Below are 26,459 nucleotides of genomic sequence, written 5' to 3' on the forward strand. Positions count from 1 at the left end.
AACATTATGTAAATTTAGTGAACCGAACGCATTCAGTACTGTACAGGACACATGGCACAGAGGAAACTGATTGACAATGGTCTACAGTCCCTTAGCCAATCAGGAGGCAGAACACAATGCGTGTTCATACGCTGTAAAAAAGGCATGCAAAATTGCACTTAAAAAAATCTGTGAAACAGCGAGGCTGCGAAAGGTTATAGCGAGGGACGACTGTACAGAAAATTCCAAAACTATTTGAACCTTGATGTCGTTTAACATCAGGACACACACACAGACTTTAACTAACAGAAGCAGACGATTGGACGCTGTTGGAAACACACACACCTGTTCTGTGGACAGTGTGTGTGTGTGTGTGTGGTGTGTTCATATCAGAGCAGCGTGGAAAACAACTGTTCAACTGTGTGTTCAACTGTGTGTTCAACTGCAGAACATCCAGAGCTGCACATTACTGAGGGTTACATCATGTTTGTGACTGACACAGGAGAGGGAATACATGCACGTGAAACAGCAGAACGGAGAACAAACCACAGACTGGAGCCATTAGAGCCAATGAGAGCACAGGGACCGCCTCCAGAGCACAGGGACCGCCTCCAGAGCAGAGGGACCGCCTCCAGAGCACAGGGACCGCCTCCAGAGCAGAGGGACCGCCTCCAGAGCACAGGGACCGCCTCCAGAGCAGAGGGACCGCCTCCAGAGCACAGGGACCGCCTCCCGAGCAGAGGGGCCGCCTCCAGTCCAGAGCACAGGGACCGCCTTTCAGAGCAGAGGGACCGCCTCCATAGTAGTGGGACTGCCTCCAGAGCAGAGGGACCGCCTCCAGAGCAGAGGGACCCGCCTCCAGAGCAGAAGGACCGCCTCCAGAGCAGAGGGACCGCCTCCAGAACAGAGGGACCGCCTCCAGAGCAGAGGGACCGCCTCCAGTTCAGAGCAGTGGGAGCGCCCCCAGTCTGACGCCAACGCTCACACCGATACGTTCACAGCCTTTGGATCCACAATCTGATGTTTACATATGCGCAGTCATGTGACCAGTGACACCGACCAATCAAACACTCCTGCAGAGAAGACCAACCAGAGGAGACCAACCAGGCGCTTCCATGGCACTGTTCCAGCTGCTCAAGTTTCTGAACAGCGCCCCCTGTGGGACCTACTGTCACATGGTTAGTGAACAGTGCCCCTGTGGGACCTACTGTCACATGGTTTCTGAACAGCGCCCCCTGTGGGACCTACTGTCACATGGTTAGTGAACAGTGCCCCCTGTGGGACCTACCGTTACATGGTTAGTAAACAGCGCACCCTGTGGGACCTACCGTCACATGGTTAGTAAACAGCGCCCCCTGTGGGACCTACCGTCACATGGTTTCTGAACAGCGCCCCCTGTGGGACCTACCGTCACATGGTTAGTGAACAGCGCCCCCTGTGGGACCTACCGTCACATGGTTAGTAAACAGCGCCCCCTGTGGGACCTACCGTCACATGGTTAGTGAACAGCGCCCCCTGTGGGACCTACCGTCACATGGTTAGTGAACAGCGCCCCCTGTGGGACCTACCGTCACATGGTTAGTAAACAGCGCCCCCTGTGGGACCTACCGTCACATGGTTTCTGAACAGTGCCCCCTGTGGGACCTACCGTCACATGGTTAGTGAAACAGCGCCCCCTGTGGGACCTACCGTCACATGGTTAGTGAACAGTGCCCCCTGTGGGACCTACCGTTACATGGTTAGTAAACAGCGCCCCCTGTGGGACCTACCGTCACATGGTTAGTAAACAGCGCCCCCTGTGGGACCTACCGTCACATGGTTTCTGAACAGTGCCCCCTGTGGGACCTACCATCACATGGTTAGTGAACAGCGCCCCCTGTGGACCTACCATCACATGGTTAGTGAACAGCGCCCCTGTGAGACCTACCGTCACATGGTTTCTGAACAGCGCCCCCTGTGGGACCTACCGTCACATGGTTAGTAAACAGCGCCCCCTGTGGGACCTACCGTCACATGGTTTCTGAACAGCGCCCCTGTGGGACCTACCGTCACATGGTTAGTAAACAGCGCCCCCTGTGGGACCTACCGTCAACTGGTTTCTGAACAGCGCCCCCTGTGGGACCTACCGTCACATGGTTAGTGAACAGCGCCCCCTGTGGGACCTACCGTCACATGGTTAGTAACACAGCGCCCCCTGTGGGACCTACCGTCACATGGTTAGTGAACAGCGCCCCCTGTGGGACCTACCGTCACATGGTTTCTGAACAGCGCCCCCCTGTGGGACCTACCGTCACATGGTTAGTGAACAGCGCCCCCTGTGGGACCTACCATCACATGGTTAGTGAACAGCGCCCCCTGTGGGACCTACCGTCACATGGTTAGTAAACCAGCGCCCCCTGTGGGACCTACCATCACATGGTTAGTAAACAGCGCCCCCTGTGGGACCTACCGTCACATGGTTAGTGAACAGCGCCCCCTGTGGGACCTACCGTCACATGGTTTCTGAACAGCGCCCCCTGTGGGACCTACCGTCACATGGTTAGTGAACAGCGCCCCCTGTGGGACCTACCGTCACATGGTTAGTAAACAGCGCCCCCCTGTGGGACCTACCGTCACATGGTTAGTGAACAGCGCCCCCTGTGGGACCTACCGTCACATGGTTTCTGAACAGCGTCCCCTGTGGGACCTACCGTCACATGGTTAGTGAACAGCGCCCCCTGTGGGACCTACCGTCACATGGTTAGTGAACAGCGCCCCCTGTGGGACCTACCATCACATGGTTAGTGAACAGCGCCCCCTGTGAGACCTACCGTCACATGGTTAGTGAACAGCGCCCCCTGTGGGACCTACCGTCACATGGTTAGTAAACAGCGCCCCCTGTGGGACCTACCGTCACATGGTTTCTGAACAGCGCCCCCTGTGGGACCTACCGTCACATGCATCTGTTTCTTCTTAAACTCCATGTCCACATCAGTGTGTGTGTGTCCGTCTGCTGCTCAGTCTGGGCCTGGGGCTGGGTTTGTGTCTTTTGTGTCTTTTGGATGCCGTCTGTTGAATGTCATCAGCTGACAGCTTCAATCTGCCATCGGCTCCTTTAACTCTTTAACATGTGTGGCCTGCGGCTCAAACTCCGCCCTCGCTGGCGCCGCCGGCCACGAAAAACCTGTCAGACACCATGAGTACGAGTTCTACAACTGGAAGAACGGAAAAGAGTCAGAGTCTGTGTTTAAGGAACCTTTAAACCAAGCCCATATGTGTCCAGTTTGGACCCAGGCCAGTTTGGACCCAGTCCAGTTTGGACCCTGTCCAGTTAGTCCTTGTAGGTGTTTCCGTTGAACAGTGTTTGGTTCTGCTGTGGTTCTAGTCCAGTCCCGTTTGTCCACATGTGTCCACTGTGTCCAGTCCTGTCTAGTTGTGTTCTGGTTCTAGTTGTGCTCTGGTTCTGGTTCTGGTTTGGCCTCAGTTGGATCAGAACCTCCTGGTGTGTCCTCTGTAGTCTGGGTTCATCTGCTGCTATGCACTGACTGTCTTCAACTACAGAAGAAGGGAACGCAGAACTGTAGGTTCCACCTGTAGGTTCCACCTGTAGGTTCACCTGTAGGTTCCCCCAGTAAACAGCTGCAGGTTTAAGGCTGGTTCCGTGTGACCATGGTCTTGTACAGAGGTGTTCTGTGTCAGACTGCAGGTGAAGCTCCTCTTCTCCTAAAATGACTCCCATTAAATGCTCAAATCTGTTCAGTTGTTTTCATTTCATTGACTCCAAATGTGTTGGAACACGTTCATCTCTCAGACCAGTTGGTTCAGAATCAGTTTGATCCCAGATCAGTGGACTGGATGTTGTTCACTTCTCCTCCATTCCGTGTCTGTGTTTGTTCATTCCATCTCTGCTCAGTGCATTTGTCCGTAGACGCTCAGCGTCCATGCACTTCAATGGGACTGAGTGGAACTGGTTTAAAACCACTACAAACTGGACCAGCACTGGACACATGACACCTGTTGTCCCGCCCCCGGACGCTCGGTGTCTCCGGGGGTGAACAGAGCTGTGGGCGGAGCTCGGCCGGGCCGGACGCCGAGCTTCCTTGTGCCAATCGGAGGAAGGGTCCGAAGGCTGAATCCCATTTGACAGACAGCTGTTTTCAGATGTGCTCCTTCACTGACACAGTTCAGTTTAATACGTCACACATTCTGATGGGAAATCACAGAAACCAAATGAACTGTTCATTTACTGACCTGGAAGAAAACACAACCACTGGAATAACTGGTACACTGGACTGAAGGGACACGTTTACTTGTTTAGTTGGTACAGTGAGGTCACTGAGCATTTTCTGAAAAAGGAACGGAGGACGAACTTATGTTTAAAGAACTGGACTTTTTTTTTATGTACAATGAGCTTCAACTGTCTGAAAGACCAGTAGCCGACACTGGTCTTGTAGATCCATAGTCTTGCAGGTCCTGGTCCGGTCTCAGCTGCTGATCTGTGTCGTCCTCTTCTGTTTTCAGTTGTGAGTCAGAACCTGGTGACGGACAACGTGTCAGTGGTGGAAGGAGAGACGGCCATCATCAGCTGTAGAGTGAAGAACAACGACGACTCTGTGATCCAACTGCTGAACCCCAACAGACAGACCATCTACTTCAGAGACATGAGGCGTGAGTACCACCCACCTGGGGGGGGTTCATGGACTTAGTTCCACAGGTTCCTAGACCCCCCCGACCCCCCTCTGACCCCCCCACAAAAACATTTCGGGAAACTGTCCATGGAACCGAGAAAAATGAGTATGTGTGGGAGTTGAACCCATAAATGTGTGTGGGAGTTGAACCCGTGAACATGTGTGGGTCATTCCATGGCAATTCACCCAATGGTCCCCACATGACCCCTCAGAAAATTCTGAAAAAAAATCACACTTGTTCACCTGCAGATAACAAAGACATCCAACATGTTAATGTCATATCTGTAATAGTTTAGCAGATACAGCCCTTTGAACAGTAATGTTTTTTTTTTTTTAAATTTTGCAGTTGTGCTTTTGGTCCAACTGTGAGCAGCTGTCTGTCCTCAGGTATTCCATCCACACTGAAACTGAAACTGAAACTGAGTGTCTGGGCTGAAACCCCCTGAACAGAGCAGACTGTGCATCAGAAGAACTGTGTGCTCCTTCATGTTTGGTCCATGAGGCCTTGAAATCAGGCCCAAAGGCTCATTCTGCAAATGTCCTCTGTCTTCAGACTGTCACTGGGACAGAATGGATGAATGGACACACCTCATGTTTTTACATGGATTCTTCTGGTCCAGATGCAACAATCTACTGAAAAAGACCACATTTAAGGAAAAGTGTTGATGTGAGGACATGAAGAAAATGGCTCCATTTACATTTGTCCCAAAAATCCTCTTTATTTGAGCACCCACATGACCATGTGGACAGTTCAGGAACATCTGGACATTTGGACCATGTCTTCATATATGTTTACAGATGTTGGGCACAGAATTGGAGCTTTGGGATAGAACTGGTTCTATTTGGAATATTTTTTGGACTGCATGACTATTTTCTTGCAGTTGTGTCCAAACGTAGGTGTAAATGTCATTTGAACAGTAGAATGGCATTGATTATTGCACCAGTTCTGATAATACTGCAGATATTTGAACCAGGCTGTGGAACTGCAGGATGGCTCAGATAGAAGAAGGACACATTTACCACAACTGGCTCAGGTTGAAGCCTAGAGTAGAGACTTCTGGGAAAGTGGATGGAGCTGGTCAGCTGACCCAGTTTGACCAGGGTCAGCTGACCCAGTTCCACCAGGGTCAGCTGACCCAGTTTCACCAGGGTCAGCTGACCCAGTTCCACCAAGGTCAATGACAGAAATGGAGCTCAGATTTCCCAGAATTTTTATGATGCCGAACAGCAAATTTGCAAAATTAAAAAAAAAAACAAAAAATAAAAATAAATAAAAAAACATTAATTTTCAAAGGGCTGAATCTCCTAAACTATTACAGATATGACATTAAAATTTTGGATGTGTTCGTTTATCTGGTAGGTGAACAACTGTGAATTTGTGCAGATTTTTCTGAGGGGGGTCATATGGGGCACTTTCTGAAATCTGGTTGATTTTGGATGGAATGACCCATGTGGGAGTTGAACCCATGAATGTGTATGGGAGTTGAACCCCTGAACATGTGTGGGAGTTGAAGCCCTGAACACTGGTCAGGTGTGCACCCAGGTCCAGACTGGTCCAGCATGCACCCAGGTCCACACTGCTCCAGTATGCACCCATGTCCATACTGGTCCAGGTCCTGGTCTGAGGACTTGAACTAGTCAACACTGAGGTTGGATTATTGTTTAAACGGACACAAACGGTGAAATCATGTGGAACAGTTGGAGGAACCATCCCATAATAATAGGATTAGTCCTGGTGAAGGAAGCACGATGCTGGTTTTAGCTGTAAAACCAGACCTGGTCCAGTAGGTCAGAGGTTTACAACTGTTCGAGATCAGATGGAACTGTTATATATATATATATATATATATATATATATATATATATATATATATATATATATATATATATATATATATATATATATATATACAGGGTGGGGAAGCCAAATGTACACTGAACATTTAGTTGTTTTTTCTCAGCAGACACTACGTCAGTTGTTTTGAACCCAAACATATACTGATGTCAATAATCATACCTAACACTATTATCCATACCTTTCACAAACTTTTGCCCATATGAGTAATCAGGAAAGCAAACGTCAAAGAGTGTGTGATTTGCTGAATGCACTCGTCACACCAAAGGAGATTTCAAAAATAGTTGGAGTGTCCATAAGACTGTTTATAATGGAAGAAGAGAATGACTATGAGCAAAACTATTACCAGAAAGTCTGGAAGATACTATTAAAGAAGAATGGGAGAAGTTGTCACCCCAATATTTGAGGAACACTTGCGCAAGTTTCAGGAAGTGTGTGAAGGCAGTTATTGAGAAAGAAGGAGGACACATAGAATAAAAACATTTTCTATTATGGACATTTTCTTGTGGCAAATAAATTCTCATGACTTTCAATAAACTAATTGGTCATACACTGTCTTTCAATCCCTGCCTCAAAATATTGTACATTTTGCTTCCCCACCCTATATATATATATATATATATATATATATATATATATATATATTATATATATATATATATATATATATATATATATATAAACTTATATAAACTTTCCTTTAATGTGTGCAGATGTAATGTAAACAGAAGGATCCCTCAGGTGTTTGTGGTTTTTTGTGTTTGACAGTTGAACTCAGTTCGGTCTGGGCTGATTTACAGTCGTATATAAAATCAAATCTTTGGTAAAAACCATTGAACTGAACCTGAACCAGTGCAGGAGAACAGCTCTGCTGCTGCTGATTGGGGATGAAGACAGTGTGTGTGGAGCCCCCCCCGACGCCATGGGAGGGGGGCATTGGAAGAATGTAATTAGCCCCGCCCCACCCCGTCTCCCCCACTCTGACACCCCATAATACAACTGTGATGGGCTCCTCTCCAAACTAATCACAATTGATTGCAGCCACTTAGACAAGGAGTCCTCATCATCAGTGAAGAAAAAAACAGATTTAGATTCAGAAAAAAGGAGAAGAGGAGAAGAAGAGAAGCAGAAATATGAGCAGAAAAGAAGGAAAAAAAACAGATTAGGTCAGAAAAAAGGAGGAGAGGAGAAGAAGAAGAGAAGCAGAAATATGAGCAGAAAAGAAGGAAAAAAAACAGATTTAGGTTCAGAAAAAAGGAGGAGAGAAGAAGAAGAAGAGAAGCAGAAATATGAGCAGAAAAGAAGGAAAAAAACAGATTAGGTTCAGAAAAAGGAGGAGAGGAGAAGAAGAAGAGAAGCAGAAATATGAGCAGAAAAGAAGGAAAAAAACAGATTTAGGTTCAGAAAAAAGGAGGAGAGGAGAAGAAGAAGAGAAGCAGAAATATGAGCAGAAAAGAAGGAAAAAAACAGATTTAGGTTCAGAAAAAAGGAGGAGAGAAGAAGAAGAAGAGAAGCAGAAATATGAGCAGAAAAGAAGGAAAAAAACAGATTTAGGTTCAGAAAAAAGGAGGAGAGGAGAAGAAGAAGAGAAGCAGAAATATGAGCAGAAAAGAAGGAAAAAAACAGATTTAGGTTCAGAAAAAAGGAGGAGAGAAGAAGAAGAAGAGAAGCAGAAATATGAGCAGAAAAGAAGGAAAAAAAACAGATTTAGGTTCAGAAAAAAGGAGGAGAGGAGAAGAAGAAGAGAAGCAGAAATATGAGCAGAAAAGAAGAGCAAAACTAGATCTGCTGATCAGTTCTGATCAGATTTCTGATCAATATCAAACAAGTGGACCAGATTTAAAAATATTAAGCAGGACATTTTTTGCAGTGTCCACATTGATAATTGGTTGTAAACGTATATATGACTAATGGTACTCAGAGTATATGAAGAGCATGTGTGAGCTGTTGAGTTGTGCTTTAAGCTGCTGAAACAGGATTTGAATTTGGATGGTTTTGAATTCTTGGGTTTAAGCACATGTTAGGAAGTACTGGTCTGGGTTCTGCTGTGTCACTAGATGTTCTTTGTTTCTCTGGTCAGTGGTCCAGTTCTTAGGTCAGTGGTCCAGTTCTTAGGTCAGTGGTCCAGTTCTTAGGTCAGTGGTCCAGTTCTTAGGTCAGTGGCCCAGTTCTTAGGTCAGTGGTCCAGTGCTTAGGTCAGTGGTCCAGTTCTTAGGCCAGTGGCCCAGTTCTTAGGTCAGTGGTCCAGTTCTTAGGTCAGTGGTCCAGTTCTTAGGCCAGTGGTCCAGTTCTTAGGTCAGTGGTCCAGTTCTTAGGCCAGTGGTCCAGTTCTTAGGCCAGTGGTCCAGTTCTTAGGTCAGTGGTCCAGTTCTTAGGCCAGTGGTCCAGTTCTTAGGTCAGTGGTCCAGTTCTTAGGTCAGTGGTCCAGTTCTTAGGCCAGTGGTCCAGTTCTTAGGCCAGTGGTCCAGTTCTTAGGTCAGTGGTCCAGTTCTTAGGCCAGTGGTCCAGTTCTTAGGCCAGTGGTCCAGTTCTTAGGATAGGTCCCATCTTGCTCCTATAGTACAGTGACAGGTTTGTGTTTACAGGACGTTACTTTGGGCACACTTTAAATGCACTCGCCCACAGACGATCGGAAACAACGCGAGTTAAGCGGGTCACACGGTCATTATGGGGTTTGCACTGAGTTAAGGAATTCCATCTGTTTGACTTTAGAGTCACATGACACCAGTCCACGTTCTGTGACCACGCCCACAAGCGGATCAGCCCAGAGTTTGGAGATCAGTTTAAAGGATTCTAAAAGTCACGTGCACTGGAACGTCTGGGTCCAGTTCTCTGCTTGGGCTGGATCCTCAGCTGAGGCACATTTAGTTTGTGATCAGATCAAGTCAACAATAAATGTATAAAAATGAGACTGAAAACAATCTGGACTTTTTTTGGAGCTTTTTTTGGAGCTTCCAACAAAAGAACACAGTAACACTGGAGTCGCCCTCAGTGTGAGTGTTCTAACACTGAGCTGTGTAATCAGATTACACACTGACCTGTTGGATCTGATTCAGTCTGAGCTGTGTAATCAGATTACACACTGACCTGTTGGATCTGATTCAGTCTGAGCTGTTCATGACCAAACCAATGAGGGCTGCTTTAGTCATGTGACACAGGAGGGCCTGCACTGTGTTCAGACAAAACAAACGAATGACTGACCCCTGACCCTGACACAAGACCCCTGACCCCTGACCCTGACACAAGACCCCTGACCCCTGACCCTGACCCTGACACAAGACCCCTGACCCCTGACCCTGACACAAGACCCCTGACCCCTGACCCTGACACAAGACCTCTGACCCCTGACCCTGACACAAGACCCCTGACCCTGACACAAGACCCCTGACCCTGACACAAGACCCCTGACACAAGACCCCTGACCCTGACACAAGACCCCTGACCCTGACACAAGACCCCTGACCCTGACACAAGACCCCTGACCCCTGACCCTGACCCTGACACAAGACCCCTGACCCCTGACCCTGACACAAGACCCCTGACCCCTGACCCTGACACAAGACCCCTGACCCCTGACCCTGACCCTGACACAAGACCCCTGACCCCTGACCCTGACCCTGACACAAGACCCCTGACCCCTGACCCTGACCCTGACACAAGACCCCTGACCCTGACACAAGACCCCTGACCCCTGACCCTGACCCTGACACAAGACCCCTGACCCTGACACAAGACCCCTGACCCCTGACTCTGGCACGAGACCACTGACCCTGACCCCTGACCCTGACCCCTGACTCTGACACAAGACCACTGACCCTTACCCCTGACCCTGACACAAGACCACTGACCTTGACCCCTGACCCTGACACAAGACCACTGACCTTGACCCCTGACCCTGACACAAGACCACTGACCCTGACCCCTTACCCTGACACAAGACCACTGACCCTGACCCCTGACCCTGACACAAGACCACTGACCTTGACCCCTGACTCTGACACAAGACCACTGACCCTCACCCCTGACCCTGACACAAGACCACTGACCCTGACACAAGACCACTGACCCTGACCCCTGACCCTGACACAAGACCACTGACCCTGACCCCTGACCCTGACACAAGACCACTGTGTGTGTGTGTGTGTGTGTTCCTGGTGTGTTCATAAACCCAAAGAATAATAAAGCGCTGTGTGTGTTTTGTGTGTGTGTGTTTTGTGTTTTGTGTCCTCCAGCTCTCAAAGACGCTCGTTTCCAGTTGGTCAACTTCTCCGACAACGAGTTGCGGGTGTCTCTGTCCAACGTGTCCCTGTCGGACGAAGGACGATACGTGTGTCAGCTGTACACAGACCCCCCACAGGAGGCCTACGCTGATGTCACTGTACTGAGTAGGACTACACACACACACACACACACACATATGTGTGTGTATATATATATATATATATATATATATATATATATATATATATATATTCATTCATGCGTTCATTTTCTGAACCCACTTTATCCTCACTAGGGTCACGGGGGTCTCTTGGAGCCTATCCCAGCTACATAGGGGGGAAGGCGGGGTACACCCTGGACAAGTCGCCAGTTCATCACAGGGCTGAACATATAGGGGGTGTTTCGAGAATACTCGCAACTTTTGTCAACCAGAGGGCCAAATTTTTTACCATGGTGAAATTGCTCAAAACTCAACTGATCCCTAAGAGAGGAACCTAAGGAAGAAAAAACTGAAAACTGTTTTCAAATACTGGGCTTTATTATGAAATAACAGCAGTTCCAAAACCATGACAACACTGTGGTTATGTACAGGACACACAACAAAAATAAGGTGATAAAAATGTCATTCTCATCAAGAGCATGGGCTCCAGTTGACAGGTTTGCCCAAGTGTAAGTGAGCTGAGGTACTTTAAATCAATCTGAATGGATTTTAGTGTCCGATTTTGAACCTGGTGCATTCTTAACGTCCGATACGGTTCCATTTGTCCTCATTTCCCCAAATCAGCAGGTAATGCCACCAAACAGCTCCTGTACACTGAGTAGACATGGAACACTGTAAAACTAAGGGCATGAACCAGTGGTGTTCCACCAAGGCTGAGAATGTCCAAAGGTTCAGAGTGGACAGGAGGGGTTATGGACGGGACATGGAGGTTATGGACAGGACACTTGTTTGTTTTGTCTCCATGATCATCATTTTGAACTTGTTACTTCCTGAAATGGGTAAAACATGATTAAACCAAGCTTTGTAAATGTCATTTGCTATTGCATGGGGGGGTTGTATCATTTGTATGAAACAGAAAAACATGACAAAGTGTCAACAATAACTAAAGAACAAACTTCCAAATACCTGAAATGTAGGGTTAGGTTAGGGTTATGTTCTAGTCAGAGAAAACAAGAAGTGAAAAAAAGTTTTTTATGCATGATGCGAAATTCCCAGCAAAAAAAATCCACTTTTCAGGAATCATGGATATGAAGCTGAAAACATGACTTCTATTCCACACATCCTGGTAAAACTGGGTCTGCACTAATGAGATGGGTCAGGAGATGCCCATCAAGGCCATCAGTTCAAATCAGCAGATCTGAATGTCCAGATGAGCTTAAACATATGAAGGTGTCCTGTACATAACTCACACTGGCAGAAGGTTCTGTACAGGACACTCTGTTTAAAGATGGATGAGGATCACTGAACAGTTCTTTGTGCTATGATTTCTTCTTGTGAAGGTTAAAGCAGTTACTAAACACATTCTTCCAGTGAAATACAGTTGTTCTAGTATTCCACAGATATGCCCATTTGACGCATGGTTATGTACAGGACATGTCCAGTTTAGGCATGTTTCTGCCACTGTCAGATTCTGGAGATGTGCAGAAAGGTATTTCCAGCATGGGCTTCCTAAAGTCCTTCTTTCCAGTGATATTTGGGTCAGTCTTCATCAGTAGGAAGAGGATTTGGCATAAACTATGAAGTCCATGTCAAACCCTGCTTGGATGGAAAAGGCATGTTCCACACTGAAGTGCTTCTGTAGGGCACATTCCTGACGTGCAGTGTTTCAACACTTACTACTGGCCTAGTTCTAAGATGACAAGTTTCACATGTGGTAGTTTACCTTCCTCTGTGCTAAAGGACTGGAACTGATGGGTTTTTGGCCTCGCCTCTGTTTTTATTTCAAGATATCACTTTGAAATTAAGTGAAAAATTTGGTTCTGTACAGGACAGGTGAGAAGGTCCTGAACAGAGGAACACCAATCACAAACAAGTTGGTTCCTTGATGGCTGAACTAGTTATTCTTGATAACAGATGAGTATTGAATGAAACTGACATAAAAACCCATCAAAGCCTCTGTTTATCATCTGAGGGACTAAAGGTTTGGAGGGTCCAAAAACCTGAGCAGCGGTTACGAAAACAGGTTTGTGAAAAACTACTGTCATGAAGTTAAGATCCATTAAATGTAGACCTGTTCTATCACTGAGGCAGCATCAGAGAGGATTCAACATCATTCAATATGTAAGCAATTGTTTGGCTTTTTCAACAGGACACAGGGTTGAAAATTGTGATTACCCTGTGGTTGACACAAAACTGGCAAAAACGGGTTATGTACAGGACACAAATGGAGTTGAAGAGGGAAATGTAGGGATTACTGACCGAATTTTCAGGCGTGCACATTGTAGACAATGTCCAACACACCAGGTAAACAGTTCAGAACATGTCTATTACTGTACATGTCTGAGATTCACCATGGGTACAAGGAGTTTTTACAAAATTGCAAGTATTCTTGAAACACCCCATAGAGACAAACAATCACTCTCACATTCACACCTATGGCCAATTTAGATTAACCAATTAACCTATTAGTGCATGTCTTTGGATGGTGGGAGGAAGCCGGAGTACCCAGAGAGAACCCATGCAGACAATAACTCCTATTCTTCTGCTTGTGTGAGTGTAGCGATTATAGACAACAGGTTTACCAAGAAAAGACGGACGCCCAAAACTTGTGTCCAAATCTGTTCCTGTAGACTCACTGTAAAACTGACACATGCAAACTAAATATGTCTGAGTTCTGTTCACTGCCTTAGTACATTTACATGGCATTATACATTTAAATGAATGGGAAAAAGACTCCTAGCTCGATGCTAACTTGAATGGGAAAATCCATAGACATGCTAATGATTAGCATTTACAGATTAATTTAAGATTTACAATGTCTTTTTATTCAATAATAAAGGTTCACATCAGAGATATTTGATACTATTCATTCTGACAACAACTGAACAGAAAATACTCACAGACAAACGTTTTTGGGGCCATACAAACAGAGTGAAAGAAACATGTCTGTTAGTTCCTTCTTATGTCTGAACTGACTACGGGAACACCGCAAGGACAAAACATACGTTAGTGACACTTATTCCCACCACTAGAGGGCCCCCTTTGGTTGCTTTGAACAACTGAACATCACATATTCTTTTTTAAGTGCGTTGCCGTGGCTCTGTGAACACCCATAGGTAAAACCAAGCGTCACGGGAACCGGGAAATGTTTTTGTTTTTTGTTTTTTTTTTGGGGGGGGGGGGGGGATGTGGATCACGGTTGGTTTGACAATCGGCATCATCATGCGTTTCAACCAGTGACAACATTTGGGGTGGGCTTAAGACTTCTGTCAATCACTCACACACATAAATAAACTGGTGTGGACATAAACATGTGTAACAGTAGCGGTCTGTTCCATGGACATTTGCATTTTAAATGTCTTCAGATGGTGGGGGGGAGAAGGACTCAGGTGTTTGGAAGAACTGACATGGAATTATTTTTTTTATCACTGGAATACTTCCAGTCTGAAATATCACTGAAAGGAAATACACACTGTTGATGCCGGCAATGCCCCCCCCCCCCCATACAACTATGCAATTAATCATGATTAATCACAGAAATCCACACGATTAATTGCGATTAAAATTTTCAGTTGTTGCCCAGCACTAATATTTATATAGATGTGTGTATAGATGGAAGGACCACTTCAACTCCATAAAGACATGTGACTGATGTAACTTTACAGTATGGGTTCTATCACAAAGACTATCACTGACTCATATGTTTACTCATATGTTTACTTTCATATATTTACTCATATGTTTACTTTACTCATGTGTTTGGCTATATGTTTACTCATATGTTTACTTTACTCATATGTTTACTCATATGTTTACTTTCATATATTTACTCATATGTTTACTTTACTCATATGTTTACTCATATATTTACTCATATGTTTACTTTACTCATGTGTTTACTTATATGTTTACTCATATGTTTACTTTACTCATATGTTTACTCATATGTTTACTTTCATATATTTACTCATATGTTTACTTTACTCATATGTTTACTCATATGTTTACTTTCATATATTTACTCATATGTTTACTTTACTCATATGTTTACTCATATGTTTACTTTCATATATTTACTCATATGTTTACTCATGTGTTTGGTTATATGTTTACTCATATGTTTACTTTCATATATTTACTCATATGTTTACTCATATGTTTACTTTCATATATTTACTCATATGTTTACTCATGTGTTTGGTTATATGTTTACTCATAAGTTTACTTTACTCATATGTTTACTCATATGTGTACTTTCATATATTTACTCATATGTTTACTTTACTCATGTGTTTACTCATATGTTTACTTTCATATATTTACTCATATGTTTACTTTACTCATGTGTTTACTTATATGTTTACTCATATGTTTACTTTACTCATATGTTTACTCATATGTTTACTTTCATATATTTACTCATATGTTTACTTTACTCATATGTTTACTTATATGTTTACTCATATGTTTACTTTACTCATATGTTTACTCATATGATTACTTCCATGTTAACTCATATGTTTCCTCATGTTTACTCATATGTTTACCTTCATATGTTTTCTTTTGTTTCCTCTCTTCTCTTCTTTTTGATCCTTCCTTTGTTCCTTCCTCTTAACACTAACCCACTTGTTTGTTTGTTTTTTTGGTTGTTTGTTTTTGGTTTTTTTTGCTTAACTCCATCCAAACCATCACCACTGCATCATATGGATGTATGTTGGACACATGATCAGAACTTATCGATCCAGAAATAATAATAATAATAATAATAATAATAATAAATGGAGCATGTGCAGAATGCGTTTACAGGATGGTGGTCACTGTTGGATGTTGTTTTTTCCTGGTAGTTCCTCCTGGAAACCCCATCATCGAAGCCCGAGACGACGTCCTGAACGAAGGCAATGAAACTGAAATGACCTGTTCAGCCATCAGCAGCAAACCGGCAGCAAATATACGATGGATGAAAGGCAACAAGGAGCTGCCAGGTATATATACACATATGCACATATATATACACATACACACACACACACACATATATACAGACTCAATCAAAATCTTCAGACCAGTTGAAAAATAGCTAGAATTTACCTTTTGCACATTTGGATCTTAATGAGGTTTTAAGTAGAGCTGCAATATATAAAAGCAAGAAGGGGGAGTGAGACAAAAAGCACTTTGAAAAAGTCATTTATTGAAAACAACAAGTAAACTGAAATAGGCTGTTTATCAGCTGATCCAAAGTTTAAGACCACAGGCTATAAAAGCTAAAATCTGCTCCAAATTCTCATTTTCTGTCGGGCATTCACACGGTCATGCCCTCCTGATGGCTAAAGCTCAGAAGCTTTCTCTTCTTGAACGTGGTCGGATCGTCCAGCTGCATAAGCGAGGCCTCTGGCAGCGTGCCATTGCTGCTGAGGTTGGACGCAGTAAGACAGTCATTCTACATTTTTGGACAGATCCTGAGCATTATGGAACAAAAAAGTCAAGTGGTAGACCCAAAAAAATGTCACCTGCGCTGAGCCGGAGGATCCCATTGACTGTCCGTCAACACACAGGGTGGTCCTCCACCCAAATGAAGGCCCTTACTGGTGCCGACTGCAGCACAATAACCATCAGACGGCATCTGCGGGAAAAGGGTTTCAAAAACAAAAAAACAATTCAAAGACCTCGTCTCCTCCAACGCCACAAAACTGCCCGTTTAGACTTTGCCAGGAGCATCAAACATGGGACACTGAAAGGTGGAAAAAAGTTTTATTCTCTGATGAGAAAAAATGGAACCTTGACGGTCCAGATGGCTTCCAACGTTACTGTCACGACAAGGAGATCCCACCTGAGATGTTTTCTACCCGGCACAGTGGAGGGGGTCCATCATGATCTGGGGTGCTTTTTCATTCAGTGGAACACTGGAGCTTCAGGTGGTGCAGGGTGGTCAAACGGCGGCTGGTTACGTGCAGATGTTGCAGCGGGCGTCCCTCATGACTGAGGGCCCTGGTCTGTGTGGGAACAGCTGGGTTTAAAAACAGGACAACGCTGCAGCTCACAATGCTCGCTTGACCAAGGACTTCTTCAGGGAGAAGAACATCACTCTTTTGGACCATCCCGCATGTTCCCCTGATTTAAATCCCATAGAGAACATTTGGGGATGGATGGCAGGGGAAGTTTATAAAAATGACCATCAGTTCCACACAGCTGATGCCCTTGGTGAAGCCATCTTCACCACTTGGAGCAATGTTCCCACCAGCCTCCTGGAAACACTGGCATCAAGCATGGCCTAACGAATTTATGAAGTGATTAACAAGAACGGTGGAGCTACTCATTACTGAGTCCTACTGAGAACATTTTTTGTTCTGGTTTGGAGAGTTTTTTGTAATTTTTTGAGCGATGGTCTTAAACTTTTGATCAGCTGATAAACAGCCTATTTCAGTTTACTTGTTGTTTTCAATAAATGACTTTTTCAAAGTGCTTTTTGTCTCACTCCCCCTTCTTGCTTTTATATATTGTAGCTCTACTTAAAACCTCATTAAGATCCAAATGTGCAAAAGGTCAATTCTAGCTATTTTTCAACTGGTCTGAAGATTTGGATCAGGTCTGTATATATATATATATATATATATATATATATATATATATATATATATATACACACACATACACATATATACACATACATATACCAGTACACATATACATATACAACAGCATATATAAACCAGCAGCAAACATCAGATAGATGAAGGGGAATAAGGAGCTGCCAGGTATGTGTACACACACACAGGGGGCCCTGGATCCTGGTCCTGGTGGACCCTGGGTCCTGGTGGTTTCTGAATAAAAATGAATAAAACCTCCCCTGTCCTGTCCATCATTGTCCTAGTTCCATAAACATGTTCAGTGTTCTCTTCCTAGTTCCATAAACATGTTCAGTGTTCTCTTCCTAGTTCCATAAACATGTTCAGTGTTCTCTTCCTAGTTCCATAAACATGTTCAGTGTTCTCTTCCTAGTTCCACAAACATGTTCAGTGTTCTCTTCCTAGTTCCATAAACATGTTCAGTGTTCTCTTCCTAGTTCCATAAACATGTTCAGTGTCCTCTTCCTAGTTCCATAAACATGTTCAGTGTCCTCTTCCTAGTTCCATAAACATGTTCAGTGTCCTCTTCCTAGTTCCATAAACATGTTCAGTGTCCTCTTCCTAGTTCCATATACATGTTCAATGTTCTCTGCGTAGTTCCACAAACATGTTCAGTGTTCTCTTCCTAGTTCCATAAACATGTTCAGTGTTCTCTTCCTAGTTCCATAAACATGTTCAGTGTTCTCTTCCTAGTTCCACAAACATGTTCAGTGTTCTCTTCCTAGTTCCATAAACATGTTCAGTGTTCTCTTCCTAGTTCCATAAACATGTTCAGTGTCCTCTGCGTAGTTCCACAGACATGTTCAGTGTTCTCTTCCTAGTTCCACAAACATGTTCAGTGTTCTCTTCCTAGTTCCACAAACATGTTCAGTGTTCTCTTCCTAGTTCCACAAACATGTTCAGTGTTCTCTTCCTAGTTCCATAAACATGTTCAGTGTCCTCTGCGTAGTTCCGCAAACATGTTCAGTGTTCTCTTCCTAGTTCCACAAACATGTTCAGTGTTCTCTTCCTAGTTCCATAAACATGTTCAGTGTTCTCTTCCTAGTTCCATAAACATGTTCAGTGTCCTCTGCGTAGTTCCGCAAACATGTTCAGTGTTCTCTTCCTAGTTCCGCAAACATGTTCAGTGTTCTCTTCCTAGTTCCATAAACATGTTCAGTGTTCTCTTCCTAGTTCCATAAACATGTTCAGTGTCCTCTGCGTAGTTCCGCAAACATGTTCAGTGTTCTCTTCCTAGTTCCGCAAACATGTTCAGTGTTCTCTTCCTAGTTCCATAAACATGTTCAGTGTTCTCTTCCTAGTTCCATAAACATGTTCAGTATCCTCTGCGTAGTTCCACAAACATGTTCAGTGTTCTCTTCCTAGTTCCATAAACATGTTCAGTGTTCTCTTCCTAGTTCCATAAACATGTTCAGTGTCCTCTGCGTAGTTCCACAAACATGTTCAGTGTTCTCTTCCTAGTTCCATAAACATGTTCAGTGTTCTCTTCCTAGTTCCATAAACATGTTCAGTGTTCTCTTCCTAGTTCCATAAACATGTTCAGTGTTCTCTTCCTAGTTCCACAAACATGTTCAGTGTTCTCTTCCTAGTTCCATAAACATGTTCAGTATTCTCTTCCTAGTTCCATAAACATGTTCAGTGTTCTCTTCCTAGTTCCACAAACATGTTCAGTGTTCTCTTCCTAGTTCCATAAACATGTTCAGTGTTCTCTTCCTAGTTCCACAAACATGTTCAGTGTTCTCTTCCTAGTTCCATAAACATGTTCAGTGTTCTCTTCCTAGTTCCACAAACATGTTCAGTGTTCTCTTCCTAGTTCCATAAACATGTTCAGTGTCCTCTGCGTAGTTCCGCAAACATGTTCAGTGTTCTCTTCCTAGTTCCGCAAACATGTTCAGTGTTCTCTTCCTAGTTCCATAAACATGTTCAGTGTTCTCTTCCTAGTTCCATAAACATGTTCAGTATCCTCTGCGTAGTTCCACAAACATGTTCAGTGTTCTCTTCCTAGTTCCATAAACATGTTCAGTGTTCTCTTCCTAGTTCCATAAACATGTTCAGTGTCCTCTGCGTAGTTCCACAAACATGTTCAGTGTTCTCTTCCTAGTTCCATAAACATGTTCAGTGTTCTCTTCCTAGTTCCATAAACATGTTCAGTGTTCTCTTCCTAGTTCCATAAACATGTTCAGTGTTCTCTTCCTAGTTCCACAAACATGTTCAGTGTTCTCTTCCTAGTTCCATAAACATGTTCAGTATTCTCTTCCTAGTTCCATAAACATGTTCAGTGTTCTCTTCCTAGTTCCACAAACATGTTCAGTGTTCTCTTCCTAGTTCCATAAACATGTTCAGTGTTCTCTTCCTAGTTCCACAAACATGTTCAGTGTTCTCTTCCTAGTTCCATAAACATGTTCAGTGTTCTCTTCCTAGTTCCACAAACATGTTCAGTGTTCTCTTCCTAGTTCCATAAACATGTTCAGTGTTCTCTTCCTAGTTCCATAAACATGTTCAGTGTTCTCTTCCTTGTTCCGCAAACATGTTCAGTATCCTCTGCCTGTTTCAGTCCATGACACTTTCCTAAAGTGACAGAAAAAAAAAAAAAATACACAACCTCCCACATATGATCCTACCATTTGGGGGAAATTTTCACACACAGAACACATTCAAAAATATTTGATTATACATATGTGATAATATATGTAGAGAAATTATTTGGTCATGCATTTTTTGGTATTCATAGTCATTCCACAGAGCCAGAACAGACACAAACATTCAATGCATCCCCCATTCTGTGGTTCTACACATGGACAGTAGGTGGTTTCATGTGCACATGAAGCTTCCACAAATGAACCCTTTCTGGAACCAACAGGCTCCAGTGGTTCCATGCCTCATGAGGCTTCATCTCACCATCACTAGCAAAAGGCATTTATTTCCTGGAAAAATATCTTTACAAAACAGCTAACTGAAATCAGAGTAATAGGGCCCTTAAAAGAAGTCAATAAAATAGAACTGTACTGAAGAAGAATGCTAATAAAAGTAAACATGTAGTCAACTAACAGAGCTGCCAGACTGAGACACTGGGACACCATGTAGACTAATGGATCCAACCACAGTTCACACACAGGGGAACGGAAAAAGACAGAACCCCCCCCGATGTACAAGCTCTTAAGGCGGCCTTACACTGTGCGAGTTTAGAGACGATTTCTCACTCGTGCGACTCTTTCTGGGATCAGGCCGATGTGCCTCTAATCGTGTGTGGTGCTTGGTGCAGTGTACTTGGGGTAAAGAGAAGCGATTAGCACCTCACAACCACCTCACAACCAGCAATCGTGTGTTCGCAAGGAAAACGGAGCTGTTTGAAATCCTGCTCGCTCCTCGTGAGTGTATCGTACTGTCAAAGCAGCGCCACGAACCGATGTGCCTCAAATTCTCACACTGTGCATGCGCCAACACAGACGCGTACAGTAGCGTACAAGCTAACAGTAGCTGTCTGTTGTCCTAGTGCAGTTTAGCTGTTGCAGCGTACCTCTAGTTCTCTTTGCTTTAAGATTGACAGCCTATACTGTCCACGTCTGGACAACCAATGCCTGCACCAAACACATCGTTGTCTTTTCTTCTTTTTTGATTCCTCACAGATAATGGCACATGTTACCAAAGCAGCTCGTTGGTTTTTGTTTAGCACTACCATTTCGTGGCTCACGCCAATACACAATCGTCTATGCACTTTCTCGGATTCCTTGGTATTTTAACGTTGTATTTCCGGATACAACACTCAAACGTGTGGTGCGTCCTGTGGTGTATGGTCCTACAGTGTGAGCAGTCAGGTCGCATACGAGCGTCGGTCCGTACAGTGTGAGAACAGGAATTGTGAGCCTGACTGTACGACTGATTCGCACAGTTTGAGATGGAGCTGCGTGCAACGATCGAAATAATCGCACAGTGTATGGCCGCCTTTAGTCTGGTCCATGGGAGGGGCTTCAGCATAAAGCCTTGCTCCGCCCTCAGACCTGTCTTGGGTCTGCAGCAGGAAATGCCCCCCAGCAGATGGTAACTCAAAGAAAAAAAAAAAAAAAGAATGAATAGCAAAATGACAACCAATGTAAACTCCATGTGCAGGTTCCATCTAGTGCCAGTGTGTGATCAAAGTGTGAATGAACCAGTTCTACACCAAAAAACAGAGAGTGTTGTATGTAAACCAAGTGACTGCAGTTCAACATGACTCAATATGTGGTGGTTTTGGTGTTTTGTGAGTGTGGTGACCAAGGTTCGAATAGTTTTGGATTTTTCATTCTAGTTTAGTTTTATTTAGTTTGGATTTTTTTTCTCTAATTTAGTTCATTTTAATTCATTTTTAGAGCAGGTTTGATAGTTGTTATTAGTTTTCATTTTTCTCTAAATGCTTAGTTGTAGTTTAGTTTTAGTGTAGTTTTAGTTTAGTTTAGTTGGAGTTTAGTTTTAGTTTACTTTTAGTTTAGTTGGAGTTTAGTTTTAGTGTACTTTTAGTTTAGTTTAGTTGGAGTTTAGTTTTAGTTTAGTTTTAGTTTAGTTGGAGTTTAGTTTTAGTTTAGTTTTAGTTTAGTTTAGTTAGAGTTTAGTTTTAGTTTAGTTTTAGTTTAGTTTAGTTGGAGTTTAGTTTTAGTTTAGTTTTAGTTTAGTTTAGTTGGAGTTTAGTTTTAGTTTAGTTTTAGTTTAGTTTAGTTGGAGTTTAGTTGGAGTTTAGTTTTAGTTGGAGTTTAGTTGGAGTTTTAGTTTTAGTTTAGTTGTAGTTTAGTTTTAGTTTAGTTTAGTTGGAGTTTAGTTTAGTTGTAATTTAGTTGTAGTTTAGTTTTAGTTTAGTTGTAGTTCAGTTGTATTTTAGTTGTAGTTCAGTTGTAGTTTAGTTGTAGTTCAGTTGTATTTTAGTTGTAGTTCAGTTGTAGTTTAGTTGTAGTTCAGTTGTATTTTAGTTGTAGTTCAGTTGTAGTTCAGTTGTATTTTAGTTGTAGTTCAGTTGTAGTTTAGTTGTAGTTCAGTTGTAGTTTAGTTTTAGTTCAGTTGTAGTTTAGTTTTAGTTCAGTTGTAGTTTAGTTGTAGTTTAGTTTTAGTTCAGTTGTAGTTTAGTTGTAGTTTAGTTTAGTTTAGTTGTAGTTCAGTTGTAGTTCAGTTGTAGTTTAGTTGTAGTTCAGTTGTAGTTTGGTTTAGTTGGAGTTTAGTTAAGTTGTAGTTCAGATGTAGTTCAGTTGTAGTTCAGTTTTAGTTCAGTTGTAGTTTAGTTGTAGTTCAGTTGTAGTTTAGTTGTAGTTCAGTTGTAGTTCAGTTTTAGTTTAGTTGTAGTTCAGTTGTAGTTCAGTTTTAGTTCAGTTGTAGTTTAGTTGTAGTTCAGTTTTAGTTCAGTTGTAGTTTAGTTGTAGTTCAGTTGTAGTTCAGTTGTAGTTTAGTTGTAGTTTAGTTGTAGTTCAGTTGTAGTTCAGTTTTAGTTCAGTTGTAGTTTAGTTGTAGTTCAGTTGTAGTTTAGTTGTAGTTCAGTTGTAGTTCAGTTTTAGTTTAGTTGTAGTTCAGTTGTAGTTCAGTTTTAGTTCAGTTGTAGTTTAGTTGTAGTTCAGTTTTAGTTCAGTTGTAGTTTAGTTGTAGTTCAGTTGTAGTTTAGTTGTAGTTTAGTTGTAGTTCAGTTGTAGTTCAGTTGTAGTTTAGTTGTAGTTTAGTTGTAGTTCAGTTGTAGTTCAGGTGTAGTTTAGTTGTAGTTTAGTTGTAGTTCAGTTGTAGTTTGGTTTAGTTGGAGTTTAGTTAAGTTGTAGTTCAGATGTAGTTCAGTTGTAGTTCAGTTTTAGTTCAGTTGTAGTTTAGTTGTAGTTCAGTTGTAGTTTAGTTGTAGTTCAGTTGTAGTTCAGTTTTAGTTTAGTTGTAGTTCAGTTGTAGTTCAGTTGTAGTTTAGTTGTAGTTCAGTTGTAGTTCAGTTGTAGTTCAGTTGTAGTTTAGTTGTAGTTCAGTTGTAGTTCAGTTTTAGTTCAGTTGTAGTTTAGTTGTAGTTCAGTTGTAGTTCAGTTTTAGTTCAGTTGTAGTTTAGTTGTAGTTCAGTTGTAGTTCAGTTGTAGTTTAGTTGTAGTTCAGTTGTAGTTCAGTTTTAGTTCAGTTGTAGTTTAGTTGTAGTTCAGTTGTAGTTCAGTTGTAGTTTAGTTGTAGTTCAGTTGTAGTTCAGTTGTAGTTTAGTTGTAGTTCAGTTGTAGTTTAGTTGTAGTTCAGTTGTAGTTCACTTGTAGTTTAGTTGTAGTTTAGTTGTAGTTCAGTTGTAGTTTAGTTTAGTTGTAGTTCAGTTGTAGTTTAGTTGTAGTTCAGTTGTAGTTTAGTTGTAGTTCAGTTGTAGTTCACTTGTAGTTTAGTTGTAGTTTAGTTGTAGTTCAGTTGTAGTTTAGTTGTAGTTCAGTTGTAGTTCAGCTGTAGTTCAGTTGTAGTTCAGTTGTAGTTCAGTTGTAGTTTAGTTGTAGTTCAGCTGTAGTTCAGTTGTAGTTTAGTTGTAGTTCAGTTGTAGTTCAGTTGTAGTTTAGTTGTAGTTCAGTTGTAGTTCAGCTGTAGTTCAGTTGTAGTTCAGTTGTAGTTCAGTTGTAGTTTAGTTGTAGTTCAGTTGTAGTTCAGTTGTAGTTTAGTTGTAGTTCAGTTGTAGTTTAGTTGTAGTTCAGTTGTAGTTCAGGTGTAGTTTAGTTGTAGTTTAGTTGTAGTTCAGTTGTAGTTTGGTTTAGTTGGAGTTTAGTTAAGTTGTAGTTCAGATGTAGTTCAGTTGTAGTTCAGTTTTAGTTCAGTTGTAGTTTAGTTGTAGTTTAGTTGTAGTTCAGTTGTAGTTCAGTTGTAGTTCAGTTGTAGTTTAGTTGTAGTTCAGTTGTAGTTCAGTTTTAGTTCAGTTGTAGTTTAGTTGTAGTTCAGTTGTAGTTCAGTTGTAGTTTAGTTGTAGTTCAGTTGTAGTTTAGTTTTAGTTCAGTTGTAGTTCAGTTGTAGTTCAGTTCAGTTGTGGTTCAGTTATAGTTCAGTTGTAGTTTAGTTGTAGTTCAGTTGTAGTTCAGTTGTAGTTTAGTTGTAGTTCAGTTGTAGTTTAGTTGTAGTTCAGTTGTAGTTCACTTGTAGTTTAGTTGTAGTTTAGTTGTAGTTCAGTTGTAGTTTAGTTTAGTTGTAGTTCAGTTGTAGTTTAGTTGTAGTTCAGTTGTAGTTCAGTTGTAGTTCAGTTGTAGTTTAGTTGTAGTTCAGTTGTAGTTCACTTGTAGTTTAGTTGTAGTTTAGTTGTAGTTCAGTTGTAGTTCAGTTGTAGTTCAGTTGTAGTTTAGTTGTAGTTCAGCTGTAGTTCAGTTGTAGTTTAGTTGTAGTTCAGTTGTAGTTCAGTTGTAGTTTAGTTGTAGTTCAGCTGTAGTTCAGTTGTAGTTCAGTTGTAGTTTAGTTGTAGTTCAGTTGTAGTTCACTTGTAGTTTAGTTGTAGTTTAGTTGTAGTTCAGTTGTAGTTTAGTTGTAGTTCAGTTGTAGTTCAGTTGTAGTTCAGTTGTAGTTCAGTTGTAGTTTAGTTGTAGTTCAGCTGTAGTTCAGTTGTAGTTTAGTTGTAGTTCAGTTGTAGTTCAGTTGTAGTTTAGTTGTAGTTCAGTTGTAGTTCAGCTGTAGTTCAGTTGTAGTTCAGTTGTAGTTTAGTTGTAGTTCAGCTGTAGTTCAGTTGTAGTTTAGTTGTAGTTCAGTTGTAGTTCAGTTGTAGTTTAGTTGTAGTTCAGCTGTAGTTTAGTTGTAGTTTAGTTGTAGTTCAGTTATAGTTCAGTTGTAGTTTAGTTGTAGTTCAGCTGTAGTTCAGTTGTAGTTTAGTTGTAGTTCAGTTGTAGTTCAGTTGTAGTTTAGTTGTAGTTCAGCTGTAGTTCAGTTGTAGTTTAGTTGTAGTTCAGTTGTAGTTCAGTTGTAGTTTAGTTGTAGTTCAGCTGTAGTTTAGTTGTAGTTTAGTTGTAGTTCAGTTATAGTTCAGTTGTAGTTCAGTGGTCTCTTTTCTCTTCTTCTCTGTGCTCCTATTCAAATCAATCCCAGACAGGACTCTGCTGCTTTAGTCTCCATGTTTCCAGGTAGAGTGGGGACCAGAAGACGACTGGAAACCACAAGTGAACACAAGTGACGGAGCAAAAAGTGTCGTATGGAGACAGCACAGAAAACTGAGAGAGACAAAGAAATCCATTTAACATCAATCTGACAAAGACCAAAACCAAGGGAATTTAATCCAGAATTTTTATGTGTTTTAGTTAGTTTTATAGACACAATACAGTTTCAGTTAGTTATGTTTTTTTTCTGTTCTTTTAATTATAGTTTTTATTTATTTCAGTTAAGGAAAATGTTTTTTTCAATTCTAGATTATGTCATTTCGTTAAGTTTTCGTTAACGATAATAACCTTGGTGGGCGTGGCCATCACACGCTGAAAAAAAGCTAAAGCTAACCTAACCACAGATGAATTCAAATGGGTTTTCTTCTGCTCGTCTGCATCTGAAAGACATTTATGGTATTTTTACGGAGCCTAACTTTGACCTGGACTGGAATAGTTTGATGTTGCTGCACAGTTGCCTGTGGTTCATTCATGGCTCATTCAGACTACTGCTGTGGATCTGTGCTTGAATCCTCTTCCGTTTCCAGGAGACGTGGGGACCGTCCGTCCTTCTGGACACCGGCTGCACCCACGGGTCCACTTCTATCAGCTGACGTTTGTCCGCTGAGGTCCAAGTTGAAGTCGTTTTTGGGACCGTCAGCTGCACCTCTGGGGTCTTTGCACCATCACACAGCTTCCCCACATTTCCTTTTCTTCTGTCAGACAGATGAAACACAGCTGATTCTTTTCCTTGGACATGTCTGGGCCAACACCTGTGTCCTTCCTCACAACAGTCACCTGTTCTTCCTGTCACCACTCCTTATCAGCTGTTTGACCCTGGTTTGCCGGATGACAGGGGGTGATTCTGCCCCCTGTGACCCCCTGCTGAAACCCCTG

General features: G+C 42.5%; 1 protein-coding gene across 1 annotated transcript in view; it reads left to right on the forward strand.

Moving 5' to 3' along the window:
* Positions 1-1,009: 1,009 nt before the first annotated feature.
* Positions 1,010-26,459, forward strand: part of LOC115416029 (cell adhesion molecule 1-like) — a 37,228-nt gene continuing 11,778 nt past the window's right edge. The window contains exons 1-4 of the mRNA XM_030129728.1: positions 1,010-1,157; positions 4,447-4,626; positions 10,734-10,886; positions 15,727-15,864. Of these exons, the coding sequence (XP_029985588.1) occupies positions 1,010-1,157; positions 4,447-4,626; positions 10,734-10,886; positions 15,727-15,864 (619 nt within the window). The remainder of the gene's footprint in view (positions 1,158-4,446; positions 4,627-10,733; positions 10,887-15,726; positions 15,865-26,459) is intronic.

This window comes from Sphaeramia orbicularis, unplaced genomic scaffold, assembly GCF_902148855.1.
Source record: "Sphaeramia orbicularis unplaced genomic scaffold, fSphaOr1.1, whole genome shotgun sequence".
Lineage (NCBI taxonomy): Eukaryota > Metazoa > Chordata > Actinopteri > Kurtiformes > Apogonidae > Sphaeramia > Sphaeramia orbicularis.